Genomic DNA, 27,663 nt, shown 5'->3' with positions numbered 1-27,663 from the left:
TGTATTATCTGTGAACTTCAGGAATCTGCTCCACTCCTTGTCCTCCCTTGGCTTCCCCCCCAGCCCATCCCTGCCCCAAGATTTTTAGAACAAAACAACAACAAAAAAAAAAAGGAAAGAAGACAGTGGCAGGAAGAAGGTGCCAGCATTAATATTCTGAATGAGACTGCAAAGAATTTAAAAGTTGGACTTCCCCCACTAACGTTTGTTTTCTGAACATAAACAGGAACACACCGCAGAGAGTTACTGACACGTAAACAGGAACACACCGCAGAGAGTTACTGACACTTATTTTTAGAAAAAAAAATTTTTTAAGATTTAAAAGAAAAGAAAAAACCGCCTTCGGTGGGTTGGAGACCAACGTTTCTACCTGCGGCAACACAGTCAGCTCTTGAGCATCAGTGTCCTATGAGGGTGCTGTCACAGGCCTACCTGAGCGGGAAAGAACCAGAAGAAAAGGTTGCTGTTGTGAGTCTTATTCACAGTGATGTAGCCGGAATAACTTGTCAAATTCCATCCTGGGAAAGGAGCCACCAAACTCAACCGTCGCCCTAGTGGGGGAAAAAAAATTTACCTATGGATTAGACAAATATTAAATACAGTATTAGCCAACTCCACGTTGGCCAGACTTCTTCCAGGTGCCAGGTGTGGAATGGACTGATCAGAAAGGCTACAAGGGGACTGGCATAAAGGTGTTTACTGTAGCAACTTCCAGCCTGCCCTGCCCTTCTAGTTCTACATATTCAACATTCACCATTCAGCCAAGGACAAGTGACATTTTAAAGCTTTTGGGGGGGTTCATATCTTATAAACCATAATAAGATTTTTGTTTAAGAAGAAAAGAAAATTACTTATCCTCAGCTCCACTCTAAAGAGTAAACCAAGGTGTTCACATTGGGCCACCTGGAAGGCCAGGGCAGGATAAAGTCACCTGACATCAAAAGGTGGACGTGAAAGAGAAATAACACAGCTAAGGAGCTCTCAGCTTGGGAGAGGCCTGTGTTCTCCACACTCTTCTTATGGTGAAAGCAAAGGGCCTGCCACTTCCACTAAGGGAAATGGACCAGGCATATGGGCAGTGGGGATGGCTGGGGATGGCTGGAAAGAATGGGGAGAGATAGGCAGTGAGACTGGGGGTGATCGTGTGGCTACTCAGAGGGAGCCAAACAGGACAAGGGGCAGCTGTGGAGGGCAGAGGTCTTGGTTTTCTAATAGCAGCAAAAGGATAGGAACAGGGAGGAGGAAAGAGGGAATGCTCAGATAGCTGAGGCGCCCAGGAGTAAACAATACTAACAGAACTAACATCTACAAGGCAGCTATACCAAGAGCTTTACATTATGTGGTAGGTATAATTATAATCTCCACTTTACAGACGAGAAAGCTGAAGCACAGAGAGGTTAAGTAACTCGCCCAAGGTCACACAGCTAGTAAAGGAGAGCTAGGATTGAAACCCAGAAGTCAGGGTGCGGAGTTAACTCCTGCCCCTACCGTGCTACACCACATCTCAGCTAGAGAGTTAGTCAGAAGGTATAAGTAGCAGGGAGTGGAGAGGGAAGCAGTGATTAGGAAAGAAGTGGAGAAGGAACAGTAAATGGGCAGGTAGCAGGGTGTGGTGGGGAAGTCTGGGTGAAGAAGAGTCCTTTAGTGGGAACAGAGTAAGTGTCTCCAATAAAAACGAATCGTTCAAGAAAAAGCTATTTAAGTCTGAGACATAGAGTTGGAGACTGGTTAGTAGAGAGTAGGTAAAGAAGCGCGATCCTACACATGTGCCACCAATGAAAGATCCTTCCGTGGGGTACTGGAGCCCATGGGCTCTGGAGTGCTGACTGTCAGCATCCCTTCCCAACTCAGCGTTCAGCGATATCACTGGTAGGGCACAGTAAGCCGTGGTGTAATTGTGGATACTGATTTGTCCACCCTGGGCTTTGTGTGAGGATCAAATGAAAACATGCATATGACCCTTGAGCACAGAGATGGACATAAAATAAGGGCTCAGGTAAAGAGAGGGATGATTCTCACTAGCCTGTGGACCACCCCAAGAACAGTGTAGAAGACTTTGCCTTTTTTGGGCTCAGTCCAGTTCCCCCAGGAAAGATTGTTTAATCTAAACCTCTCTACCTCTTCCTATTCTCTTCCCAATGAGATCTATCCCTCCCAAGTGAAAAAAAAAAAAAAAAAAAAAAGCAAAGAGAAAAGAAAGAGAACGATTTTAAGACAAAGAAAAGAGAGATGTTTAGGGGAAAGTGGTGTGTGCCTTCCCATCCCCTACCATTCCCACTTCCCCTCTTTGCTTCCACTCTCAATTAGCCCAAAGAAAGATCACCTCCAGGGCTGGGCAGCCTTTAAAACACTGCTTTTGGCCTTTTTTTTTTTTTTTAATTGAGGTAAAATTGACACACAACATGATATTAGTTTCAGTTGTAAAACATGATTGAATATTCATATACCGTATGTTGTGAAATGATCACCACAATAAGTCTAGTTAACATCCGTCACCACACACAGCTACAAATTTTTTTCTTGCCATGAGGACTTTTAAGACTTACTCTCTTAGCAACTTTCAAATATGCAACACAGTATTATTAACTACAGTTACCATGCTGTGCATTACATCCCCGGGACTTAAGTCTTTCGTAGCTGGAAGTTTGTACCTAAAACACTTTTGAAATATTTTTCACAAAACTATTAATTTTCTCAAAATCCAACAGTGATCCCCTCTCTCCCAGCCAAAAAAAAAAAAAGAGAGAGAGAAAAAAAAAAAGAAGGACAGAGAAAAGAAGACTGAGAGTTTGGGAATAAGTGAGATGTGGATCCCAGTGGGGTAAGTGGGCACTCGGGAAAGAGAAAAAGGAGAAAGGTCAAAGTAGAATGAGAAAAAGAGAAAACATATAACAGAAAGGAGCTGGAGGGAATGGCCTATGGAAGATGGGGTGATTGAATCAATCTATCTCTCTGAGACCAGCACAGCACAAGGTCCGCTGGCCTGCTCTGAAAATGACTCAGATGCTCACCAAGTCCTCCCTGTCTGAGCTTGTACCGAATTCTAAAGTTGTTTCTCTGCTGCCTTGTACCGACTGGGGTATATTTTCTACTTTCCCTCTTGGATCAGGGGCTATTGGAAAGCAGGGAATTTGTCTTGTTTATCTCTGTACCCCCAGGGACACAGCATGCTGATTTGCACACTTAAGACATTTGATACACACTTGTTAATGAATAAATGTGAATGAATGAACTAAAACGTGACACACTGGCAAATGCACTAGGATTCGCTTATTTCTACAAAAACCTCCTAAGGCAGGCAGGCAGGCCTTATTAAGATCTTAGGAAATTTAGAAAAACTTTTCTCTGGCCCACAAAAAAAGTCTTTCACCCTGTTTTAAATTTTAAATTTCCTCTAACTACACCACAGTAAAATGATTAAAATTTCTTTCAACTAAATTGATGTTTTGCATTTTCAAATGTCCTGTTCATCCTTCCAGAATCTATTAATGGAATGTGGAAAAGAAACTCCCAAGGTGTAGGAGTTTCTTTCTTCCTGGAACCGTGACTCATAATACAAATGTTTAAAACAGTTGAAAAAAGGAAAAAGGTTTTCTTTGAAGCGACTCCACTTCCTACTTGTTTTTTACTGTGGCTACCAGTACTTGCGATAGTAACACTTCCAAAAAGATTGTGGAGTGTGACCAAAGAAGGGCTTGAACCAGCTAATCAGGCACCACGTGTTCACAAAGACGTGCATTGCCATGATCAGGGTGGACAGGACACTACCAGACCACAGGCAATAATACATTAAGACCTAACAGCAAAATATTCCTTAAAGCTTGTGAAAAGGCAGCTTTTGGAAACATGCTAAAATTGGCCTCCTATATTCATTTTGTTTCAGAGAGTGAGGATTTATTCTAGCTGCAGAGAAAGCAAACACACAATTATGACTACGTAAAACTAAGCCAGTTTACTGGGGACTTTAAAAAAAATTGAAATTTCCACTGCCTTTTTGCGAAACATTGTTTATCTCAAAAACATTCCATTGCGATATTGACTCACGTTCCTAAGATTTTGACAGACTTGATAAACAAAAGGGATTCAGGAGAGTGAGCTGACCATCTGTCCAGAGCTTCCTGAACCTTCAGTAAAGCGGATGAATAAAATTATCCTTAATTATGTTGTCAGGACTGCATTTGAATACCCAGATGTACCAGATTTTGGATCAGCAATTTAAAATTCTGTTCAAAGATTTTTGACTGTGTAACAGAACTTTAGAAAGTGACGCTACACCAGATGTAATATTTTAAATGTTGTCACTCATCAGACAGTGATCTATCAGGCTTAGCACAAAAAGACAGAAGATAAAACTACCTCCCTCAGAATCTTTCTTTACTACTGCTGACGCCCATAACAACGAGATGCTTGTAGGCGAGAAATCCAGGAATGGGAGGCATGTGGACAATCTCTCAAGCAGATTTCTCTGCATTGTTTTCACTTGTTCTACCAGATGTACGATTCAGAGACACCACGGCCACTTTCCCTTAATGCTTTGTTTAAGCTGTGTTCCTCACTCAGTATGCACAGGCCCTTTCTTATTTGCCCAAATCTTACCCTACGCCCTCAACTCTGGTCACATAGCACAGTGGTTTGTCCCTTAGGCTCTGCAGTCAGCAGAGACAGCTTTTAATTCCAGATCTGCCACATACTAGCTTTAAATGGCCCTGGGCAAGATACTGAATTTCTCTGGGCCTCCGTTTTCTCATTTGTAAAATGGGAACAATAAATATTCATTTTTCATTAGCGTTGCTCTGAGGATTAAAACAGCTACTGTGTGTAAAGCATGGTGCCTGGAACCTAGGTCTCAAATTCAAATTCTACAAATATTTATTGAGTGCCTAATACATACAGCCATCGTGCCAAGTACTGGGGCTATAATTACTACTAAATGTTAGCTATGTATTATTCTTACTGCTACTGCTGCTACTACTACTACTACTACTACTACTGCTACTATTTTCTACCTGGATTATGCCAACCAACAGGGATAGCTTCCTTCTAAGAATTTCTAGCACACCTACGTCAAACGTAATATTAATACTTTAGAACTCTAGTATGCATTGCCTGATTCCTTAATTGTTTCATGTGTGTGCATCTGGTCACTCCAGAAGAGGACAAGCTTCTTTTTTTTTTTTTTTATAAATTTATTTATTTATTTATTTATTTCATTGACTATGTTGGGTCTTCGTCGCTGCACATGGGCTTTCTCCAGTTGCAGCCACTCCTCATCGTGGTGTGTGGGCCTCTCACTGCAGTGGCCTCTCCCACTGCAGAGCACAGGCTCCAGGCGCGCGGGCCTCAGCAGTTGCAGCACATGGGCTCAATAGCCGTGGCTCACGAGCTCTAGAGTGCAGGCTCAACAGCTGTGGCACATGGGCTCAGCTGCTCCATGGCATGTGGTATCCTCCTGGGGCAGGGATCAAACCCGTGTCCCCCGCATTGGCAGGCGGACTCCCACCCACTGCGCCACCTAGGAAGTCCCGAGGACAAGCTTCTTAAACGAAGGAAAATAAATTATAGCAGGTAAATTACAGAGCAGAAGTCAGAAAATTTGGGTCTTAGACCCATCTCTGCTACTATTATCGCCTGTGTCCCTTTGGGCAAGTCATGTAAAATATTTGAGTCTCAAATTCCTCACCTGTGGATTGGTAGGGTTTGGTTATGAGTATTTAACTCCCTTTCAGCTCTAAATGAAATAATTTGCTTTGATTTACTGTGAATGAACATAATCTAAGTCATCAGTATCCACGGAAGCCAAAAGGAATGTGACTCATTTTGGTGGATTTGGATTAATGATCTTTTGCCTCTTCATTTATGTCTAGTGATATCAGCCTACACCATTGGGCTACCATCTTTTCATGACTTTTCTACATCAAGCAAAAATGAGTCTTTAAAAAAAAAGACTACATTGCCTCATTACATTATCACTGACTATATTATCAAGTTTTTCATCTTTTCTTAGAAAAGATATGGTAAAACATGGAGCTCATGTATATTTCAGACAAAGATATATGAGCAGAACTCAAATGCATCCTTAAGAGGGGAGAATACTTTGGTTTTAAATCAAACCAAAAACAAAAATGATGACAGCCTATTGACTATGAGAACTACTCAAATGAAGAAAAGTTGCTTTATTTTAAACTTTCATACAGAGTAAATACATTTATTTTTGATCTTTAAAATGATCATTTCCCTAAAATTTCCAGTTTAAGTTCCACGTTCCCATGAAATCTACCAACCTATGAGCCTCACATGCATTAACTCTGCCTTCCTACCTGTGACTAGGGATAAACTCCAAAGCAAACACCAAGACCTCCATCCATGGATACTCATCTCCTTCAAGAAAATGCTCCAGCAAGAGATGTCTCACTGCAATCAACTTGCTCCTCTCTACTGGACCATTTCCATCATTACCTCCTACCCTCTTAATGACCCTTCCTGACTCTATAACTCTCTCCAGCCACCACCCCGTTTCTCCCTTTTACAAACAGCTCCCCAGAATATCTGCCTATATACTATTTTACAGTTCAGGAGTGTCCTGACATCCAGAAAGATTACATAATTTATCTTATACTGTGATTTACCTAAGCATGATGGAGCATTAAGAGGCAGGTCATAAATTTCAGTTTCTGATGATACCAAATAACACATTTTTCTATTACTAATAATAACAACAGAAAATCCCACAATCTCTAAATAAAAGCCAATAGCAAACACTAATATTTAGAGAGCTATTTACAGGTTATAAAGAGTTTTCACATGCATTTTCTCATCTGATTCTTTTAACATCCCTGTGACTTGGGTGACTTGGGTGATCTCCATCTTATTAATGAGAAAACTGAGGCTGAGGGTGTTCAGGTAACTTACCATGCAAAGGGGCCCAGCACAGTGGCTTTCAGTTTAGACTCTCGAATGAAGCTGTCTGGGTGTGAATCCTGCATCTACCAGCTGGTGTCTGTATAACTTTGGCAAGTAACTTTACCTCTTTCTGCTTTAGTTTTCTTGTGTGTAAAGCAGGTGCACTTCCTGGGTTGTTGAGATGCTAAAATTATTTTTATATCAAATGCTTGGAAGCAGTAGCTGACACATAGTAAGTTCTAAGGTTAGTTTTAACCTTATTAAGTGCCCAGTTGTAGACAGGCACTATACTAGTTTTATAAATAGCTGTGCAGGGACTCAACCACTAATTAATCTGATCCTGACGAACTTTCAGTTTAGCTCAAAACTCTGATACTATGTGACATCAAATCATTAACATTTGAAATAAAACAATTGAGTAAAATACCAGAATGTATTTTGGATCCTGTGAGACAACTGCTAAAAAAAAAACAACCCAACTATTGGAAGTATACCAGTGGTTTCTGATTTAAACTTACCTTCTGCAAATTTCCCAGATTCAATATAAGGAGTTAGAAATAATGGCTGTCCTGGATCTCCTTTATGTGGGGTGGAAACATGGGCTTTTCTGTATAAGGAGCGAAACAGCCCATCACCCCCAGGGCTGAGCACCAACAGGACCAGCAAAGCAAGCGCCTTCCACATGGCATCAATCGTTCCCTCTAGGCCTAGAATGGAAACAATAACATTCCACAAATGAATCCATAGAGTAAATATTTACTGAGCCCCTTTACATGCAAGACATTCATTTAGTCACTCAAAATATATATATATAAAGCCCTGTGCTAAGCACCTTAGATACAACTAAATAAGATAGACCCAATCCTTGCTCACCCTGAAATTAACAGTCTAATGGAAGGCTATTCAAGGGATTTACCATGTAATTAGAGAAACATTTGATATTGCTAAAACTGTGGTCTGGAAAGTAAATTTGTTGAAGGATTTCATGAAGTATCAGGGCAACAGGGACTCTGTAAATGGATCACAAAATGAGTGGGAGACACAGTCATCTGCTATAGGCAGAGAGCTGAGAACACATTTCAGGCCAAGAGAACCCAGGAAGGCCTTACCAAGGTCAGAGGTGAATAAAAGGTGGTTGGAACTTAGCTAGGCAGAAGAAATGGGGAAGGCATCACTGATGGGAAGCACAGCTTGAGAAAAGGTGAGACCTGAGTTGGCTGTGGGCATTTTGCATGGGATTTCTGGTCACCTTGCTATCTCTTACAAATCACTAAACTTTTAAGAACAAAAAAGAAAGAAAGAGAGGGAGGATCCTACAACCATTTTCAGGCCCCTGCCCCTATGGCTAGTGGACACAAATGAACTCAAGAGTTAGACCTCATACTTTATTAACACAAAGCTTTCCAAGGATCTTCCAATCTGATGTTTGCTTAGAGTATTCATCTGGGCTGATAAAAATAATGGCATAAAATTGTATGGTGAGTTCTCTAAACATGTAAACACATAAATTATATTTACAATGGGCTTTCCCATATATTTTTAGCTGACTGGAGCATCCTAATAACTCAACCAGGAAAGCGGGGATTATTATCATCAGTCTTAGAGAAGGAAACCTTGACTCAAAGGAGTGCCTTATCTGCAGACATCAAAGTAGAGAAATCAGAACTAGTCTGCAGTCAGGGCCAGGACTAGGTTAAGGTAAGTCTGATGCAGATGCAGGATGGGAACTTGTTTTTAATTTTGAAATTTTGTCTATCATGGGTTTTTTGCCTTAATTTTGATTTTTTTTTCAAATATTGTTTCAAAATACTATTTACCATGATTATTGAGATTTTTGGCACTCTTAAATTTTACATCCAAGGCAGGTGCTTCCCTTAATCCTGACTCTGGTAAGTATTATGATGCCTACATCAGTGCTTTTACATTACTCTACACTACTGCTAGTTAAATACTCTGCTCACTCAGATTTCTGGACGCAAAAAGAAATATACAATTCTTGCAAATATAATGCCTGCTTTTGATTGTCCAGTGCTTTAAAATACCAAGCCATTAAAATACCTTAAAAACACAAAATGTGTAAAAATTTATTAACCACATGCTTATCATAACCCAATTTGGCGTAGCAGGAAAATACTGGTTGTAGCAAATTTAAAAAGCTTTTTAGCCACATTTCCCCAATAAGATAAAACTTTATAATTATAATTTGATTGAATACATAATCCTTGTCAAGTCTTTCCTGGTTATTTTAATAGAATTCCCCAGACCTAATGTAAACAAGCCGAACCAAATAGAGTATGTAGCCAAAAAATGCTTTTCTCTATTACTTACTATAATAAGGAACAAAATGAATTTAGAAACTAAAATTAGGTTCCCAAGAAGCCCAAGGGTAATGACCACTATGTGCTGATTAAACATTTTTTTTTAAATTATGAGAACTTGTTACGCTAATGTTTTAATAACAGCCACTTTCAAGGAATGCTTGAAATCAATGATCTTACTCTCTAACTGGTTCACAGGGAAAAAAAATTGTGATATTAAAAAGATATTGGAAGAACCTCTTCCATTAAAAGGTTTTTTTCCTGCGGGCAGAAACAAGAAACTAATCATACCATCTAATTTCTCAATCTTTATGCTGCAAACATCCAGCACCCGTTAATGGAAGTCATTAATATTTAAATAACCACAGTAGTTACAGCACTTCTTTTGTAAGCAGATGTTGAGTCAAAGAAGTTAAAGACAGAAAGGTAAAACCGGCCTTGTTTTAACTGACATAAATCTAACACATTAAAATAAGAGTTGGGTCAATTTAGGAGCTCCCATTAACATTTAATCAAATCACTATTAGAGTCATGGTTTCCCATGTAGGTGAATTAAAGCAACAGCATACTTCATTTCACTGTTTCATTTAATGTGCTTAGCTGTCATCTTTCCTAATGAAAATGAAAGCCATATCATGAATGGAGAAGTGGGTTTTTATCTTAATATTTTTTACAAATGTTTTGCCTCTCCTAAATTAGCCAGAATCTTTTTATTTACTGAACATTTGTTGAGTACTTTCTAAACTAATAACCCCTGTACTGGAAGTTATTGCCCAAGGAGAGTGAAAAAAAAAATTATTAACCTTACACTGTATCATGTGTCTACCTGAAGTGATATGAAAACTTTGGTGCTATTTCCAGTTCAAATACATACTATTGAAGGAGTCAGGCAAACTGTTGCTCTTAATAACTATTCAGAAACAGAATAAACTCTCGGCAAATATAAAACAATATTGGCAGAATCAAATAAGCTAAAGGTCAAAACCATATGATTCACTAAAACTGTCTAAGCTTTAAATATTACAATTGGAAATCATGTGTCCAATGTACAATTTTTTGATATAAACAAAGCTATTTATCACAGTGCTATTTGGAATAATAAAAACAGTCAACAATGTAAACAACTTAAATAAGTTACTATACATCAAAAAGATGGAATTATATACAGCAATTAAAATGACTACTGAGAATGTTTTGGAAAATATACTATAATATTAGGTAAAGAAAAGCAGACTATTAAATTGGATGTATGGTATTTTCTCCTTATTTAATACTTATTAAGAATTTCTAAATTTTCTATAATAATTAATCTTAATATTAGAAGCAAATCATTCTCGGTTTTGCTTTTTTATCAGAAAGTGAAGCAACTGGTAGGCATGGCTTGTTCCTTATTCCTTATTACTACCTGGTTATGACCTCTTGTGTTTCCTAGGAGTAAGAGTTCTGTTTGTTCTCTTAGAGTAAGTTCTGCTACCGCTAACATTCTGTGAAGATGTGTCTTGATCTCTGAAAGCCACAGAACCTCAGAGACTCAAAGTAAAGTTTCTCTTTGGTGAATTAGAAGGCTCTGCATTAACATGAGATGCTGTTGTAATAATAACTACTCTTATTATATTTATATTTAGTTCTACCTGGAGTAGAGTCCATAACAAATGTACATATAATTGGTATGTACATTTGTTATGGACACATCTGTTGAACTGATGGGTCTAAATAGTGAATCATGGTATGTGAGACATGTAGGAGAGAGTTGATGCTCATATGGCCCAATTCCTTCATCTCACAGACTAGACAACTGGACCTAGAGAAATAAGTAAGATTACACCACTGGTGAGCAATAGGACCAAGACTCAGAGCCAGGAACCATTGATGGCTCTAAATCTAATTTGCTTTCAACTCTCCCATCTTTGGTTATAATTATATATATTGGGATATTTTGACTCCTATTGTCTCAATAGATAGTAACAGCCTGTAATAGTCCTAAAGCCCTTTCATTAGATCCTTAGAGCACGCAGTTAAAAAAATAAACAAATGAATAAACAGAAGCATTAATAAGTAAGTCTTTCTAGAGAGAATTGTGTTTTAGAAACGATTTGTACTAATCCATGACTCATTCACTGAACCTTGGACAGGACAGTGACTTTTCTGGGTCTTTAGTAACTCTTAACATAAGAAAAACATTCCCCTGGACAAACAAACAAAAAACAGGCCAACCAGTAACAGACATTTCCATGAAATCTGTAATTAAAGAAAGTACATGAAAGTGGTCCCTCTATTCAAAAAAGATTCAGTCACCTCTCAAGATTATTCAGGCATATCCAAAGCATTTGAATCCTGTAATGAAGGGCTATTGTGCAACCCTGAATTAAATATCAACCCAAATCCCAAATCTAGCTATTTTCGCTAAAGAATTTCCATGCAAACAAATGGTAAAAGAAAACCTTTATTTCAAAGGATCCAGTATTCATTTTCCATAAGACATCATTTTAATTTCTAAAATTGATATTTGAAGTGCTCTTTTTCCCAGAGAAGACATAGTACATGAGACAAGGTGATGGGCAACCTTTTGCTGAAGCAGCACTGAGACTTACATGCCTATCTCCTTTCCACAGGCTACCCCTCTGGCATCAGACAGTGGTGTCTAATCTTGCTAATTGATTTAGTCCTCCCTATGTCTGCCACCATATCCTTGGGCTCACAGGCAAGGGAGAAAAATTCAAGTTATGTGACAGGTAGAGAATGAAAAGAATCAGGAAGAGGAGGAAATAAAACTATCTGACACTACAGTAGGGACCTGTACCTTGAAATCTCACTCCAACCAGAAGGAAAATTTGAATGGGGATAGGAAGTGAAAAGTAGACATGTCCCAAAATGCTATTATAATAACAGTTCTGAAACAGAAAGATCATCGCCATGATTCAAAGTATCTTCATGATAATACCAGTAAAAGTTACCAATTATTGGATGCACTCCATGTACGGGAACTGTGCTAACTGCTTTATATTTTTATTTCTAACCTTTACCAGGTAGGTACTATTGGCTTCCTATTTTACAGATGAGAAATGGATCCTCAGAGAATTTAAGTTACTTGCCCAGGGTTATGCAGCTAGAAAGCAGCAGAGCAATGTATTGAAGCCAGTCCCAATCAATTTTCAAAGACCATTCTATAGTCCCAATAAAAGCATCTCCCAAAATGTGCTATGCAGGCCAAGGTCTCAAATCCCTATTCGGGTAAGTTTGGAAACACAACATACAAAAATAAAATTTTTGCCAGAAGGTAGATGAGTATGAGGAAAGATTCTACCCTACAGGTTTCAGAGGGAACATGACCCCACCAACACAGTGATTTTGGACTTCTAGTCTGCAGAAGTCTGAGACAATAAATTCGTGCTTTATAAGCCACCCAGTCTGTGGTACTCTGCTATAACAGCCCTAGAAAACTAATACATGTATAGTTGGAAAGACTGAGGCAGGAGTCAAGGTGGAGGGGATAAAGGTACAAAGAGTGGATATTAAAGAGTTCTACTTTAAGTTATTATTAAGCATCCAAGTGAAAATTCTGAGAGGTCAACAATAAAATGGGAAAGGGAAGCTAAATTGATTTTGTATTTAGAATATGTCCGGCATTCTGGCAAGCCAGGATTTCCCACAGAATCCTTTATGGGATCCTAGTTCAGCAATATATAATTAGATTTTATAAGGACAAAAGTTTGGGAAAATCTGGGCCAAACAAACTTAAAAACGTTTCCTGGTTACAGAATGAACATTTCAGAGCCTTTCACTTGTTAATGGATAGCATGTGTTTATTTGACTGTGTCACTGTTCTTAGGTCCTAAGTTTTGAGGTTTATATAAGACATCTCAGATAAGGAAACTAAATCCTAGGTTGACTAGTTTCTCAAGCACCACGTTAATTTTCTCAAGCCCCTGACTCAACCACTAGATAGTAAAGCTCGAATCTGAAGCCAGATCTAGGTGATTCCAAAATCCATGTATTTTTCATATATCATTATATAAACGACGTAATACAACAAAATCTGCCTCCACGCAACTTTTGACAAAAGCAGAATTCTGGGTAAAGTGGATTATCTTGGCATGCCATTTGCAAGCTTTATAGGTGCTGAAATTATGAGTGATTTAAGGGCGTGTTTATTTGCAAAGAAGGGAAACCCGTGCCCAGAGATTGCTTCAAAATGGATTTCAAGCTTCCTTCTGTTTTGAAAATAATTTTGGGGGGGATGGCTGAAGCCCTCAACCCTTTAAGACTCATGGCAAAAGAAATATCTTCTGCTGAGAAATTCTTTATTTTTGCTGAAGTAAATGTAGCTCTATTCTTTTTAGCTCTATTCTTTTTTTCTATCTACTATAAATTTTTCATATAGAAAATTAGGATATACAGTGTGGCAATTACAAGGATAAGACTGGGTATAATGAGTAAGAATATTTTATAAGAGGATGATCCAGGGAAATCCTTCAAGGTCGTCACCTTAACCATCACTTGTCACTAAGGTGACAGGAAACTAACTCCTCCTTGATTCCAAAAGAGATAATATTGTCATTGGGAGTAATCTCCATGCAATACTCCCTTAGGTTACTCTAGTGCTTGCCTCACCTCTTCTCCACACATTGTCTCACTGGATCTTCAGCACCACTCTTGAAAGGAGTTAATGCAGCTCTTCAACAGAAACCCAGGTGTATGGAGCAACTTCCCAAGTAATAACACTCTAGTCAGTAGCACAGCTGGAACAGACTTCAAGTTCACTGGACCAGTCATTTATTTGATAAACAAATATATTTCAGCTCCTACTATGTGCCAGACTCTAGTGTAGATACAGAAAACAAAAGAGACAAAAATGTCTGCCTTCATGAAACTTCCTGTATAATGGAGACAAGAGAGAGGAAAGGTATTAAGAACACCAAAGCAGGGTAAAGAATTAGAGACGGATGGGGTAGAGGAGTGGTATTATTTCATATCAGGTGGTCAGGGAAGGCCCCTCTGAGGAGGTGACAGGTAAGCATGTTACCGAGTCCAAGTTTGCTCTGCTTGCCACACAACAGGCCAATAAATCAGGAGATGAGGTGTTGAGGCAAGGAATACAACTTTAGTCCGAAAGCTGGCAGACTGAGATGGCAGACTAATGTCTCCAAAAAACCATCTTATTCGGGTCTGGATGCCAGTTTGTTTCATAGAACAGAGAGGGGGAGGAGGTGAGGAAGTAAAGTAAAAAGGCCATAAGTTTTGCAAATGTCCCCTGGAATGGCCAATCTCGGGGGGGGGGGGGGGGGTGCATTAATTTTTTCTTTCTTGCAGCCATTCGCAGGTGGACAGGGTCAGGATGTTTCCCTGAACAAAGGCATTCTGGTTTAACATTCAGGCAGAGGGGCAGGGTTCCCTGAGGCAGGCCATTATGTATAGACAGCATCCTTTTAGTGAACAAAAGCAACGGGAAGCGGAGGTTAAAGTAAAAGAAACAGATCCAACATATAGTTAGATTTGGCTCTTTCCTATTACAAGCAGATCTGAAAATATTAGAGAATTTCAAGTGACTCTCTAGGGAGGAGAGAGTTCCAGGCTGGGGAACAGTGCTTGCAAAGGCCCTTTTTCTAGAGAAATGAGGACAGAAACCAGCATAGCTGGAGTGCAGCGAGTGATGGGGAGAGTGGTACAAATGAGACCAGGTATCAGATCATGCAGGGTGTTGAAAGCCAACATGTGTCTGGGGGGCTCCCTTCTTCCCAGCTCTGATGTTTCCAACCATGGTGAGGCCGGCCTCTTGCCACCCTCTTGCTCACTCCGAGGAGGGTGGGGCAAGAGGTAGAAAGATTTATCTGATAGATAAAGGTGGGTAAATTGGGCATGCTGAGCTCAACTCTCTCAACGTTTCCCCAGGAAGCAGTGCTTTTCTCTCTCCACCCTGTGTAGGCTGTGCATGTCTGGGGACATCTGCTCTACTCTGGGCTTCAGTCCACTTGCCCAGAAGTAAAAGCTGAGCAACCCAGTCTCTCTCAGTAAGAAGGGTGATATTTTACTCTCCACCCACCTTGCTCTTTTGTCTTCTCAATTTCTTCAGCCCTCAGGCAAGGGCAAAAAAGTTTGCTACTTGGTGGCCTCCTTCAGAGACCCCAGCAGAATAGAATTTGGGTTTTATGCTAAGGGTAATGATTACTAATATCAGCTTCGCTCACATATCCAGAATTTGAAGTCCCATACGGTCTGGCTTGCCCACTCCAGCCCTGGAAAGTTACAAGAGTGGATAGTGAAAAATGATTTCTAAAATCAAACCAGCCAAACTATCTTCACACAGCTAATCAAAGGGCATCAAAGTCACAACCAGACTAACGAGAACAAAAGGATGCAGAACTGAATCCTCTCGTTAAATATCTTAAAATCAAATGTGCACAGTATCCAAAGTGGAGACAATAGAAAAGGCCCATAGACTTGTTCATCTGGTTCTTGAGCCATGGAAGCACCCTCTATTATTGCTTCTTCAGCAGTTACTGAAAACAAAAAAATTATTTTCACTCTCTTACTTGCTGCATTGACTTGTCCAAACCATCTTGCCAAAGTCATTAGTGATCTCCACATTCCCAAATTAAAAAAAAAAAGTTTTGGCTTTTATCTCAGTTCATTTCTCTGACACGTTGACATTACCCCTTTGGTAAATTTATCATTGCCTTCCCCTCCGTAATCTGTGTTTCATGGATCTTCTAGAATGTCCTCCTTCACGGTTCCCTCTTCCTCTGCCTTCCCCTAAATACTGGGTTCCTTGGGAATCTATCCTTGGTCCACAGCTTATCTCACTCCACGCACATTCTCCAGGATGGTCTCAACACTTTGAGTAGCACTCTCCACTGATACCATTTAAAATAATAGCTCTTCTTAAAAGCTGCAGGCTCATCTATCCAACTGCCAGCTGAACATTTTCACCTGATGTCCCATGGGTATGTTAAACTCAACTTGTCAAAATGGAACCTAATTCTTCTGCTAAAACATAGTAAACTGAACACATTTGCTTCTGCTCCTTCATGAAACCCCTCAAAAGTGAAAATAAAGACATTTTTTAAAAGGCATAAATCCCATGGCCCAAGAAATAGGAAAAACAACAGCAAATAAGGCACATCAAATTTTGTTGTTGTTAGATGGAGTTTGGGATTGACATGTACACACCGCTATATTTGAAATAGATAACCATCAAGGACCTACTGTATAGCACAGGGAACTCTGCTCCTTGTAATAACCTAAATGGGAAAAGAATTTGAAAAAGAATAGGTACGTGTGCATGTCTAACTGAACTGCTTTGCTGTACACCTGAAACTAACACAACATTTTTAATCAACTATACTCCAATATAAAATAATTTTTTAAGGTAAACAAATAATTTGCAAAGAATGAAGCCAGACTGTAAATGAGAAACATGCTAAGTCACATTACAAACACAGAAAGGTTAAAATACAGTAAGTACTGGATACACAGAGGGCAGAAGTGAGGAATGGGGCTGAAAACAGAGGGCTTGGTAAAGAGTCTATAACAGCAGGTAGAGCCTCAGATCCCCTTCCCCAGTCTAACAGGGGAAAGGAGAGACTTCGTCTGTACAAAAATTACTCTTTGGAAAATTAATCCAGAGAAATTCTAGACTTGGGAATATGAAACACAGTAAAAGTTGGGAAAGAGGCACCCAGTTGAAAACTAAGAGAAAGTCTACCTATTAACATACTCCAAACACACTCCTTGAATACTCAGCTCTAAGAGAGCTGGCTAAAGCACTACATGCCTCCATCCCCCACCCTGTGCAGGAGACTGAAGGATTCTTCTCTGGAATAACTGAATCCTCTTAGAGCAAAGACCTATACACATGAACATGTGAGGTCCTCCAAAGAAAATTCTTGGACTCACCAGTTCAGGGAACTGCTGACGTATCCCTTCAACACAATGGAGCTTCCAACCAGCAATTCAATTTCTCACACTTAATATATAACCAGACTGCAAAGAACCACTGGAAATTGGAAGAAAGCCTCTAATTTGAAAGAAAGGGAAAAAAAAAAAAACTACTTGAAGGAAAAAAAAAAACCAACTCAGAAGAAACGGTAATGCACAGAACGGAATAGCTCTTCAAAAACAAAAATATCTTTAAGGAGATAAGACACTGCATTCATTAATGCTATCTTCAAAAGGAAGAAAAAGCAAGAACATGCTCCTGAAAATTAAAAAAAGGGTAGTAGCAATTTTAAAATTTTAATGAGTGGGAAGTAAAGTTGCAGAAAGAGAAAAGGGGGACTTAGCTGGTGATGCAGTGGTTAAGACTCCGTGCTCCCAGTGTAGGGGGCCCAGGTTAGATCCTTGGTCAGAGAACTAGATCCCACACGCATGCCACAACTAAGGAGCTTGCTGGCCACAATGAAAGAGCCTGCTGGCCACAACAAAGGAGCCTGCCAGCTGCAACTAAGACCTGGCGCAACCAAATAAGGTAAAATAAATACTTTTTAAAAATGTTTTTAAAATTAAAAAAAGAGACTGAAAAGGACCAAAAAAAAATAGGAGGAAAAAAAGATAAGAAAATTAAGAGATTAGTTCTGGAAGACCAACATGTGACTAATGGGAGTTCTAGAAGAGGAAGACAGATAAAATTCAGGGGAGGAAATTATCAAAGAAATAATACAAAAACATTTAGCAGAGGTATAGACATGATTTCCAGATTTAAAGGAACCATCAAGCTCCTGGATCAAGGAACAAAAAGACACAAAACAAATTCCAAAATTAAAGAGACTGTCATAAACATGAGAGGAAGAGAGAGAGAGGGAAAAATAGAGATAGTACATAAAAAGAATCAAGAACCAAAGTGGCATTGAACTTTTCAACAACAGCTATGGCAGCTAAAAGACACTGGGGAAAAATACCTTTAAAATTCTTAGAGAAAAATGATTTTCAAAGTAGAATTGTATACACAGTCAAGCTATCAAACAAGTGTGAGGATAAAATAAAGAAATATTCAGGTATGCATAAGGTTTCAAAGAATTGATTCTCCTACAACTCTTCTCAGAAAGCTACTGACAGATGTATTCCACCAACACAAGGAAGTGAACCAGAAAAGGGAAAGACATGGGATCCCGCTAATAGGGGAACTAACACAAGAGAGAGGTCTTAGGATGACAGCTATGCCTAAAGAGCCCCACCAGTGCAGGATGGAGCAGTAACAGAAGAATCCACAAGGGAGATCCTTAAGGGAAAAAACAAAAACAAAACACGTAGTCATATATATATGACTACTTCATGAGATTAGACTAAAGCTATACTGGCATAGAAAATTAAGCAATCTGAGAAGAGGCAACTATTAACTCAATGAAGAATATCAAACTATACAAGAAAGGCATTGCCATTAGAGTATACTACTTAGCTCAGCAGTAAGCAATACTTACACTATGAAGTAAACATCAGATATGGACTTAGCAACAACAAAAATTCTGTAACCATTTGGACAGGATGGTGGCTAGGAAAGCAGGAATATAAGGTATGTAAGAGTGCTAAATTCTGACCCTGCTTAATAGGAAGTCCACAGAAAATATCTCAAATTGATAAAAGGTGTAATTCTAAAACAATAAATCGAGGCAGATTAATTAAAAATTTGGAGTGAAATAAAAGAAGAAACAGGTAAAAGAGTATGAAAGGAGCCCTCAGAGATGAGGAAAGGGTGGGGTGTGATGAGGCAGAGAACTAAAACTTTTCATTACAAAAATTGTAATAGGATCTGGATTTTTTAACTACGTATGTGAATTATTGTGACAAAAAACAAAATTAGAAAAAGGAACAAAGCCCAAAGTTAGCTGAAAGAAGGAAATAATAAATACCAGAGCAGAATTAAAATAGAGACTTTAAAATAGAAAAGATCAATGAAACTAAGAGCTAGTTTTTTGAGAAGGTAAAGAAAATTGGCAGACTTTTAGCAAGACACTGCAAGAAAAAAAGAGAGAGCGTCCAAATAAGTAAAACTTAAAATGAAAGAGGAGACATTACTACCAATATACAGAAATACAAATAAGCATGAGAACACTCTGAATAATTATCCACCAACAAATTGAGCAATCTACAAGAAATGGACAGACTCCTAGAAACATACAGTCTTCAAGACTGAATGAGGAAGAAATGGAAAATGTGGACAGACCAATTACTAGTGATGACATTGAACAATAATCAAAAAACTCCTAACAAACAAAAGTTATCTGCAAATGACTATGTCCAATAAGAGGTTAATATCCAAATATATAAATAACTCATACAACTCAATATAAAAAAATTTGTTTTAAAGACCAGAGGACCTGAATAGGCATTTTTGCAAAGAAGGCCTACAGATGACCAACAGGCACATGAAAAGATGGTCAGCATCACTAATCATCAGAGAAATGTAAATCAAAACCACAATATCACACCTGCCAGAACTGCTCATCAAAAAGAACAAGTGTTGGTGAGGATGTATAGAAAGGAAAATCCTTGTGCACTGTTGTTGGGAATGTTAATTGGTGCAACCACTATGTAAAACAGCATGCAATTTCCTCAAAAAAATAAAAATAGAACTACCATACTACTGAGAAATTCTACTACTGTATATTTAATCAAAAAAAGGAAAACACTAATTTGAAAAGGTATATGTACCCCCAATGTTCACTGCAGCATTATTTACAATAGCCAAGATATGGAAGCAACCTAAGTGTCCATCAACAGGTGAGTGGATACAGAAGATGTTATACATATATACAATGGAATATGACTCAACCATAAAAAAGAATGAAATGGTCATTTGAGACAACAGCAAATCAATCACCAACTGAGTTTCCCAGACGTTTTTCAAATTCACCCTCTCCTTTCAAACCCTACTTTCATATTATAATTCAGATTCTTATCATTACTGGCCTGGACCATTGCAAATTTCTAACCCTGACCTAAAGTCCTAGTTAAATGAATTTCCCCATTCCATTCATCTGCTGTTGTCTCTCATATTTGGTTGGGCCATGAGTTTTATGCCTTTTCAAACTTGTTGCATGGCAATAGATAACCAATGTAGGCAAGATATAAGCATAAAGCAGGAAGTGGATAAATAGGATGGAGCTAGAGAAGTCAGTAGAGAGCAGATTACAGAGCCTTACAGACGTGCTCAGAATCTTTACTTTCTAGTGACTAGGAACTACTAAGCACTTTATATTTTGAAAGGAATATTATGTGTAAGGATGGATTTAAACTGAAAAGGCAGAAGGCAGAGAGACCAGTTAATAGGATTTACAATAATTCAGAACAAAGTTGATGGAGCCTAAATTAGGACCGGGTAATAGTAATGGTGTGAGCAGGGCAGACTTGAAAATAATTAGAAGGTAAAATTAGCAGGACCTTGTGAGTGATGAAATACTATATGCTGAAATAGAACAGAACTTGGGATGACTCCCAGATCTGACTTATATGGCTGGGCAGATGGTGGTGCCCATTATTCGATTTTGCTATGACTTTAACCAGCATTAGTGCCTCAGTGTGTGTGTGTGTGTGTGTGTGTGTGTGTGTGTGTGTGTGTGTGTGTGTGTGTGTATGAGAGAGAGAGAGAGAGAGAGAAACGGAGAGAGAGATTGAGAGAGAGACAAAGATCCCTGAGAGAGTGAAATCGGCTCTGCTGGTAATCACACTGTGATGTTCCCAACAGAACACCTACAATGTTTCTAACATACCCAAGGCCACACCCAACTGCAAAATGGTTGACAATCCTTTTCTTCTGAGCCCTTACTGCTTTCTTACCAATATGTCCCCAGCCCCACTTTGTTCCTCCCATCTCCTGAACAGACTGCTGAGATAGTCAGTTGCTGAACTGCCAAGGCTACTTGGCAGCAGCCAATCCAATAGGCGCCCTCTTCCCTGATCCCTCCTCTGACTCACTTAGCACAAGGCCAAACATTTCTGAGGTCTTTTCCTACGTCCCCTAACCCTTGAGTGTATGTCTTCCTTTGCTGCAGGTAAGCTAATAAAACTTTACAAGTGCCTTTACAAATGTATTCCTTGTGGTCTTTGGTCAGTAGGCTTTAACTTCCCACTTAAGGTGTACTGAGACCAAGTACCACGAAAAAGAGACTACAAAATACAGACATTAGAGACAATAAAGCCAGAGGATCAAGGGCAGCTGAGAACCCTCTGTTACTCTGTGGCAAGTAAGCAAGCCTCTGCCACAATTCCTGAACACACAGACGTTCAAGTTCAGCATTTACTGTCAAGGGGTGTATCCTTGGGCAAATCAATTCACTTCCCTCTCTAGACTTCATTTCCTTCATTTGCAAGTTATAGGGATTAGATGGAATATGTAATTCCGAATGTGCCCTTCTGTCTTGGAATTTCTAGGATTCTAAAAATAAGCCAAGGATAGAGATAAAACTGCTGCAGGCTCTGAGTCACAGTGATGATTACTGCAGGCTACCTTGATGAAAGAACTTTCACACCTGTGCTAGGTGTCGTGAATTTACATTTGAATGTTTGCAAGATGTGAAACCTGAGAAAGGCTATTTTTGGTCTATGCTACAAGACTGGTTCGATTGTATGTTTTTTGAGCATAGAATTTTTAAAAACTCTACCACCAAATTCTAAATCAGTGGCTTGCAGTAAGTTTACTCTGAAACAAAAGTCTCAGACTTTCTAGATACTAACGTTTAGGTGCAGGGATACAGTGAACTGCAGAAAGAATCTTGGTTTCATACCAAGTGCTGCAGTCTGCCAGTTCTGAAAGTGCCTGTGCAATGGTACAAGGGGTCCGCGCTCCTCCAAAACAAGTTAATTCTACAAGCGTTCCAGTACTTAGAGAAAGAGAAAAAAACAAATTATTTCCAGTTGATTTCTGGGTTGCTAATAATATTCTTCATCAAGAAACCTAGGCAGGAAAATGTTTCATTTTCAGAATTAGCTATAACTGCCACTTCCCCCTTGGGTCAAATATAAACTCCACAAGCCTTCAAATGGGTTTATCTTTATTTAACTTTTTACATTTCTTGCTGCCCAACTTGGGAGCATACACGCTTTGCCCCAGCCAGGCCTTTCCCTGCAACAAACACATTTCCTGGACCCTTCAAGTGTAGCAGCTCCTCCATATTCCTTTTCCGTACAAAGAGTTTTCTTTCCTTTAACAGAACTCAATTTAGTTGAGATTTTCATGGGCATAAACTAAAGTGTGAGATACTTTGCTAAAACTTGTGGGGGAGTCAAAGATGAAAAAGGCACAGGACTTGCCTTCAATGAAAAGAAGATAGGCATGCACAAAACCCAGTAACTGCAGGCAGACTGGGTAAGTGCTGTACTAAGGGACAAGAAATGCCATTCTTAGCCACTACTAATAAACGCTGTTTACTCAGGTCCGCACTGGCCAATTACCTCACTTCTGATGCCAATCCTACTGCTCACTGTGCGACTGGCTGCTTCCAACTTCAGGAACAAAGGATGAAGAGAACAGATAGGCACAACCTTTATGCCCTTCAGAGTCAATTACAATCAATTTCAATACAATCCTGCTGTAGGCCCTATACCCTATTCCATCCTCTCTCCAAAGACTCAGGTTGGAAGGAAGGTAAGGAAAAAGGGGAAACGTGACCTTTAGTATGTAAACAAGTGGAACAATGGGAAAAGCAGAAGACTGATGGAGTGAAATAAGCAAGTAAACAAAAAAAAGAGCTTTTCTCTAGCTCACTTTAAAAAGAAATCAGCAGAGGACTGAGGTGTAATCTTCAGGAGAATTAATGAAGTGACTGTTAAACTCAGCCTTAGGGGGTGGCTTTTCTGAGAGGGTTTGACTCTTCCTGCAGAGTTAAAGAAGTTGAGTGACTCAGACATAGAGAACAACTGAACTTGTGGTTACCAAGAGGGAGCGGGGTTGGGGGAGGGATGGATTGGAAGTGTGGGATTAGCAAATGCAAACTGTTATATATAGAATGGATAAACAGCAAGGTCTTACTGTATAGCACAAGGAACTATATTCAACATCCTGTGATAAACCATAATGGAAAAGAATGTGAAAAAGAGTATATATATATATATATATACATATATATATATACACATGCATATACATATGACTGAATCACTTTGTTGTACAGCAAAAAATAACACTACATTGTAAATCAACTATATTTCAATATGATAAATTTTAAAAAAAAGAAGTGGAGTGAAAATAAGATGGCGCCAGAGGGTAGATATCTCACCAACAGTAACCAATTGATCAATTTTGGTTTGAGCTTTCCTCTGAATTACCTAGCAAACCAGAGGGGCAAAAAGAAGGAACCCACAGGTGCAAACCCTGACATAATGCCTGGTGCACAGTCAGTAAGCATTTGGGAAGATAATTCAGTCCAATGGGAAGAGCAGAAATAATTCAGACACAGCTTCAAATGCGGCTCTGTCCCTTAAACATTGTACCACTAGACAAAGTACTTGTATACTGAGTGGACCCACACTACCACTCATTGTTATGGTGACAATGATATTGTACATACATAAACTTATACCAGGTACTGCAGAGAGATGAAAGACAGTCCTTGTCCTCAACTTCTGAGACCTTAGAATAGTCCCTGACCACAGAATAGATGCTAATCTATTTTGTTTCCCTTGCTTTGTCAGTGGTAAATTATTATAATAAGATGGGTTTACAGAGCTGAATATTTATTCAACACATAGAGCATATATGAAAGTATTAATACAAAAAGGGAGAGGGGAGTTTTGGTTGCTAAATATTTGGATAAAGGCTTAGTGACCATGCATTCAGAATATGTGTCCCACCTGAGGTTTTCATTCGGAAAATATGTTGTGAAACCATCATGATAGGTTGTTATGGTTCCCAGATTAAGTAGACACTGCCTTCTGAAAAGACAGACAAATTCATTAAATTACCTGGCTTCCTGATATTTGGAGATGGCTTACAAGGATAAAGCACTGTATACTCTAAAAGTCCAAGATGAAAAATATTTCATTTTCCCTCTTTCCTGCCCTCTGCCACCTTATTCTCCACCCTCTTTTCACACCCTCTCCCCACACTGTGCCTCCTATAGTGAGTAGGAAAGACTCCACTGCAGTCATATGGGTACATTTTTTAGTTTGACTTTTTTAAGTTATCAAGGAGAACTCTGGCTACAATAACACTGTAGATAGGAGCACCATTAAAATACAAACTGACAATTGTACACCTATAGTTTTTTCTGTTCCAAGAACTCCATATATTCAGATTTTCCTCAAGGTTTTGTCCTTTTTATTCTCCTTTCATACATTCTCAGACATTTCCCTCTTCAAATAACTTCAATGGTTCCTAACTGCAACCACGATAAAGTATAAACTTCCTGCCATGAAATTCAATGTCTTCCACAATGTGACTCTGGTATAACTTTTCAGAGCAAAGTGATATGACCCCTTTATAAACTCTATGTTTCAGCCAAATCAAATTCTTTTTTGTTCCCTAACTTTACTCTGCCTTCTATGTCTTTACAGGTAAGCACAGCTCTAGGCAAATAGTAGGCACTAAATCAATATCAGTTGAATGATAATAGAATTCAGGTGGGTGTATACAGTACACAAATTCTTTCAACTTTTCTGAATGTTTGAAAATTTTCATAAACATCGGTAAAAATATTTCCATTTAGGATTAAGGAATGAATCTCTTGGAGCCAGGTTATCCTCCTCAGATACAGGTACAGGAAGCTATGTCAAGGGGTCTTTCTGAAAGATGAGTAACAGAATATACAGCCCAAAAGAGAAAGGAGGAAGAGCTAGTCCCAGGACGCCTAAATAAATATCTTGGCCAGTAAGCAACCCTAGCAATTTAAAGATAGTCACTAACTAGAATCAGAATACAAAGAGAAAATTAAGGATGAGACCCAAGGATACTGGAAAGATGTGAAGCTAAGATTTTGCTTTTTCAGGCTAATGGATCTAAGGACATAGAGTTATTACCCCCATCTCCATCTTGCTTCCCAGATTCTAGGTTTAAGCAATAAAAGAAAGACATGGGGTTTCATGTCCAAGGCAGTACCTGCAATATCTTCAAGGGAGAGGAATCTCAATATTCTGCTTTCAGTTCAGTTATACTCAGGAGAATAGGTTATATGAAAAAAGTACCTCATCACTGTCCTATGAACTGAGTCTACTGCTTAAATCTTTGAACTTGCAACTACATAGCATGAAAGTTCAAACTCCATTACTGGTTTTGACCAAGTACAGTTCTTAGCCCTCTGTCCAGCTTACCTCTCTCTCAAATCAATATAGATATTAATGATTTGTTCTTCTAGAGGCACCTTTCTGATCATGGGAAAGTTTGCCAGTTATGTTCTTTTAAAATATTCTTAGTTCAGTCCCTGAAAAACCTACATCATTAACCCCCTGGGAACGTTAAACAAAAATAATCATGTTTGCTTTTTAAAATGAACTATATACCTCCTGTTAAGAATGGGTCATTACCTTTCTACCTTGGGTATTTGGAAAAAGATAAAGGCATATCTGATGTTAGCTGAGGCAGTAACTAAGCTCTTCCTCTCTCGCTGTCTTAGTTTCATGCATACTAGGGTAATACTCAACACAATTTTTCAAACCATACACTTTCCAAAACAAAAACAAAATCATTAACAAAATACTCTCATGCTGTTTGCATCTTGTGTTTTGGGGTGTTTTTTTTTTTTTCCCCAAGAGGAGTGAACCAATAAGCCCAGTGGATCTCCTTAACACTCTTCTAAGTCATTTGAACTGCTTGTCAGTCAAAGTCCACTTATTTCTCAGGCTATAAAATCAGCCTAGTAGAACCCCACTGTAAATTGGTTTATAAGCTGGATTCATATAGATTGTGGGGCCAATCATGCCCCTCCAAAAGAACCAACTCCTACAAAAGAAGAATAAAGCAGCTTCTTGCTGAGAACACCTGCATTTACATTATAAAGGGTTTCCACTGGATACAGATTAGCCTGAAGTACAGATCTAGAAAGCCCAATCAGCTAAAGGGTTTGGACAATTTTTCAGACTTTCATATACCAACAAAGCCAGTGCATGCTACTTTTCCAAAAGCACTCCAATTCCTATTTTGAACAATTTTCTTAAAAGTTATTTTTCAAATTACTAAAATGCTTTGTTGGATTTTTTTTTTTCTCCTTACATCTCTGTTTTTACTCATCTCACACCAAAAAGTAAAAAGCAGTTGCACATTTAAGGTGGGGGGGAAGGACAAGTATCTTTCCAATGCGGAGACTGAAGCTTAGTAAGCTTAAATAATATGCTCAAGGTCACCAACTAGCCAAAGGCAGAGCTGGGACTGAAATCCATACATATGCCAAAGCACCTTTTTTTTTTTTTTTCCAGGACACCAAGCTGACCTGAAAGGCACAGGATGCTTCCATTTCACACACATCTCTACGTGTCCCCCTGGCTCCTATGAATTCCCCTGCCAGGACCGAATTCACTTGGCAGAGAGATGCTCCCACCGGTCCCATGTCCCTGGTTTTCTTCTAATCCTACATTCCAGGAAAAATAGCCTTTTCGTGTGCTTTCCTTCCTTCTCTCAAACCAAGTCTCCTTTTGTGGGACAGGCGCTAAGTAAAGGCATTTTCCGCTTTCCTCCACAGCACCCACGACATCAAAACATCCCAAAGAGCCTTGCTGAAGTTGAAGGAGGACGTGTCCCGTCCGCCCCGCCCACCCCTCGCACTGAGAGTGATGGAGGACCCCGCAGTTTCGCGCTTCCCTGGAGGGGCTCCTGGCCTGGAAGAAGCACGGGGCAGGGGGTGGGGGGCGACTTCCTCAGATTGTGCCAGGAGCCTTCGCGAGCATGTTATGGGCTGGGCGCACCCAGAGCAGACTACCAAGCACCCCCAAAACTCCGACTTGGAAACTACCAGCCAGCCCAAACCACCCAACCCCCACCTCACCCCACGGAGCTTCCCTGCTCTTTGGTGCGGAAGGCTTGTGAGCCCGCCCTCCCTGCACTCCGTGCGCCCGGGGACCAGCGAGCCCCGCGGAGCCGCGCACTTACGCAGGGCCGACGGCGCTCCTCTCGGCTTCGCGCTGCGCGGCCCCGGCCCCGCGGGCTTCCCGAGGCCAGAAAGAGGGAGGCGGCCTTTCCCCTCGCCCCTCGCGGTCACGCGCACCCTGCAGACCGCGAGTTTTTGAGTGCCCCTCTTAGGAGGAGGAGACCCACGTGACCTGGACCTGCGGAGCCAGAGGTATGTCCCCACCAATCTCTCCCCGCGACCTGGCCGCGCCCCGTCAGCGCTTTCCATCCTGGAAGAAGCCAGCAGTCGCAGTGTGAAATCTTAAAAAGGAGCAGAGAAAGACTGACCACGGCGTGGCTCCGTTTGTTTTGTTCCTTTATGCGTTTTGATTTTCTCGCCTATTTTTTTGAAGCTGCTATCTTAGAATTTCCACTATATTTTGAAACAATTTCCCCACGCCCGTGCTTGCAAGCCTGGTG

General features: G+C 39.7%; 1 protein-coding gene across 2 annotated transcripts in view; it reads right to left on the bottom strand.

Moving 5' to 3' along the window:
- The window catches only part of CPVL (carboxypeptidase vitellogenic like), a 118,314-nt gene extending 90,856 nt beyond the window's left edge, over positions 1–27,458 (bottom strand). For both annotated transcript variants that reach the window (XM_057733956.1, XM_057733957.1), the window contains exons 1-3: positions 27,226–27,458; positions 7,419–7,607; positions 433–551 (exon numbers count right to left, since the gene is read on the bottom strand). In XM_057733956.1, coding sequence (XP_057589939.1) covers positions 433–551; positions 7,419–7,584 — 285 coding nt within the window. In that variant the 5' untranslated portion in view covers positions 7,585–7,607; positions 27,226–27,458. The remainder of the gene's footprint in view (positions 1–432; positions 552–7,418; positions 7,608–27,225) is intronic.
- Between the last annotated feature and the right edge of the window lie 205 nt (positions 27,459–27,663).

The sequence above is a fragment of the Hippopotamus amphibius genome, chromosome 4, assembly GCF_030028045.1.
Source record: "Hippopotamus amphibius kiboko isolate mHipAmp2 chromosome 4, mHipAmp2.hap2, whole genome shotgun sequence".
NCBI classification, from domain to species: domain Eukaryota; kingdom Metazoa; phylum Chordata; class Mammalia; order Artiodactyla; family Hippopotamidae; genus Hippopotamus; species Hippopotamus amphibius.
Note: the sequence above shows the minus strand (reverse complement) of the source record. Positions and strands in the feature narration are given on the sequence as shown.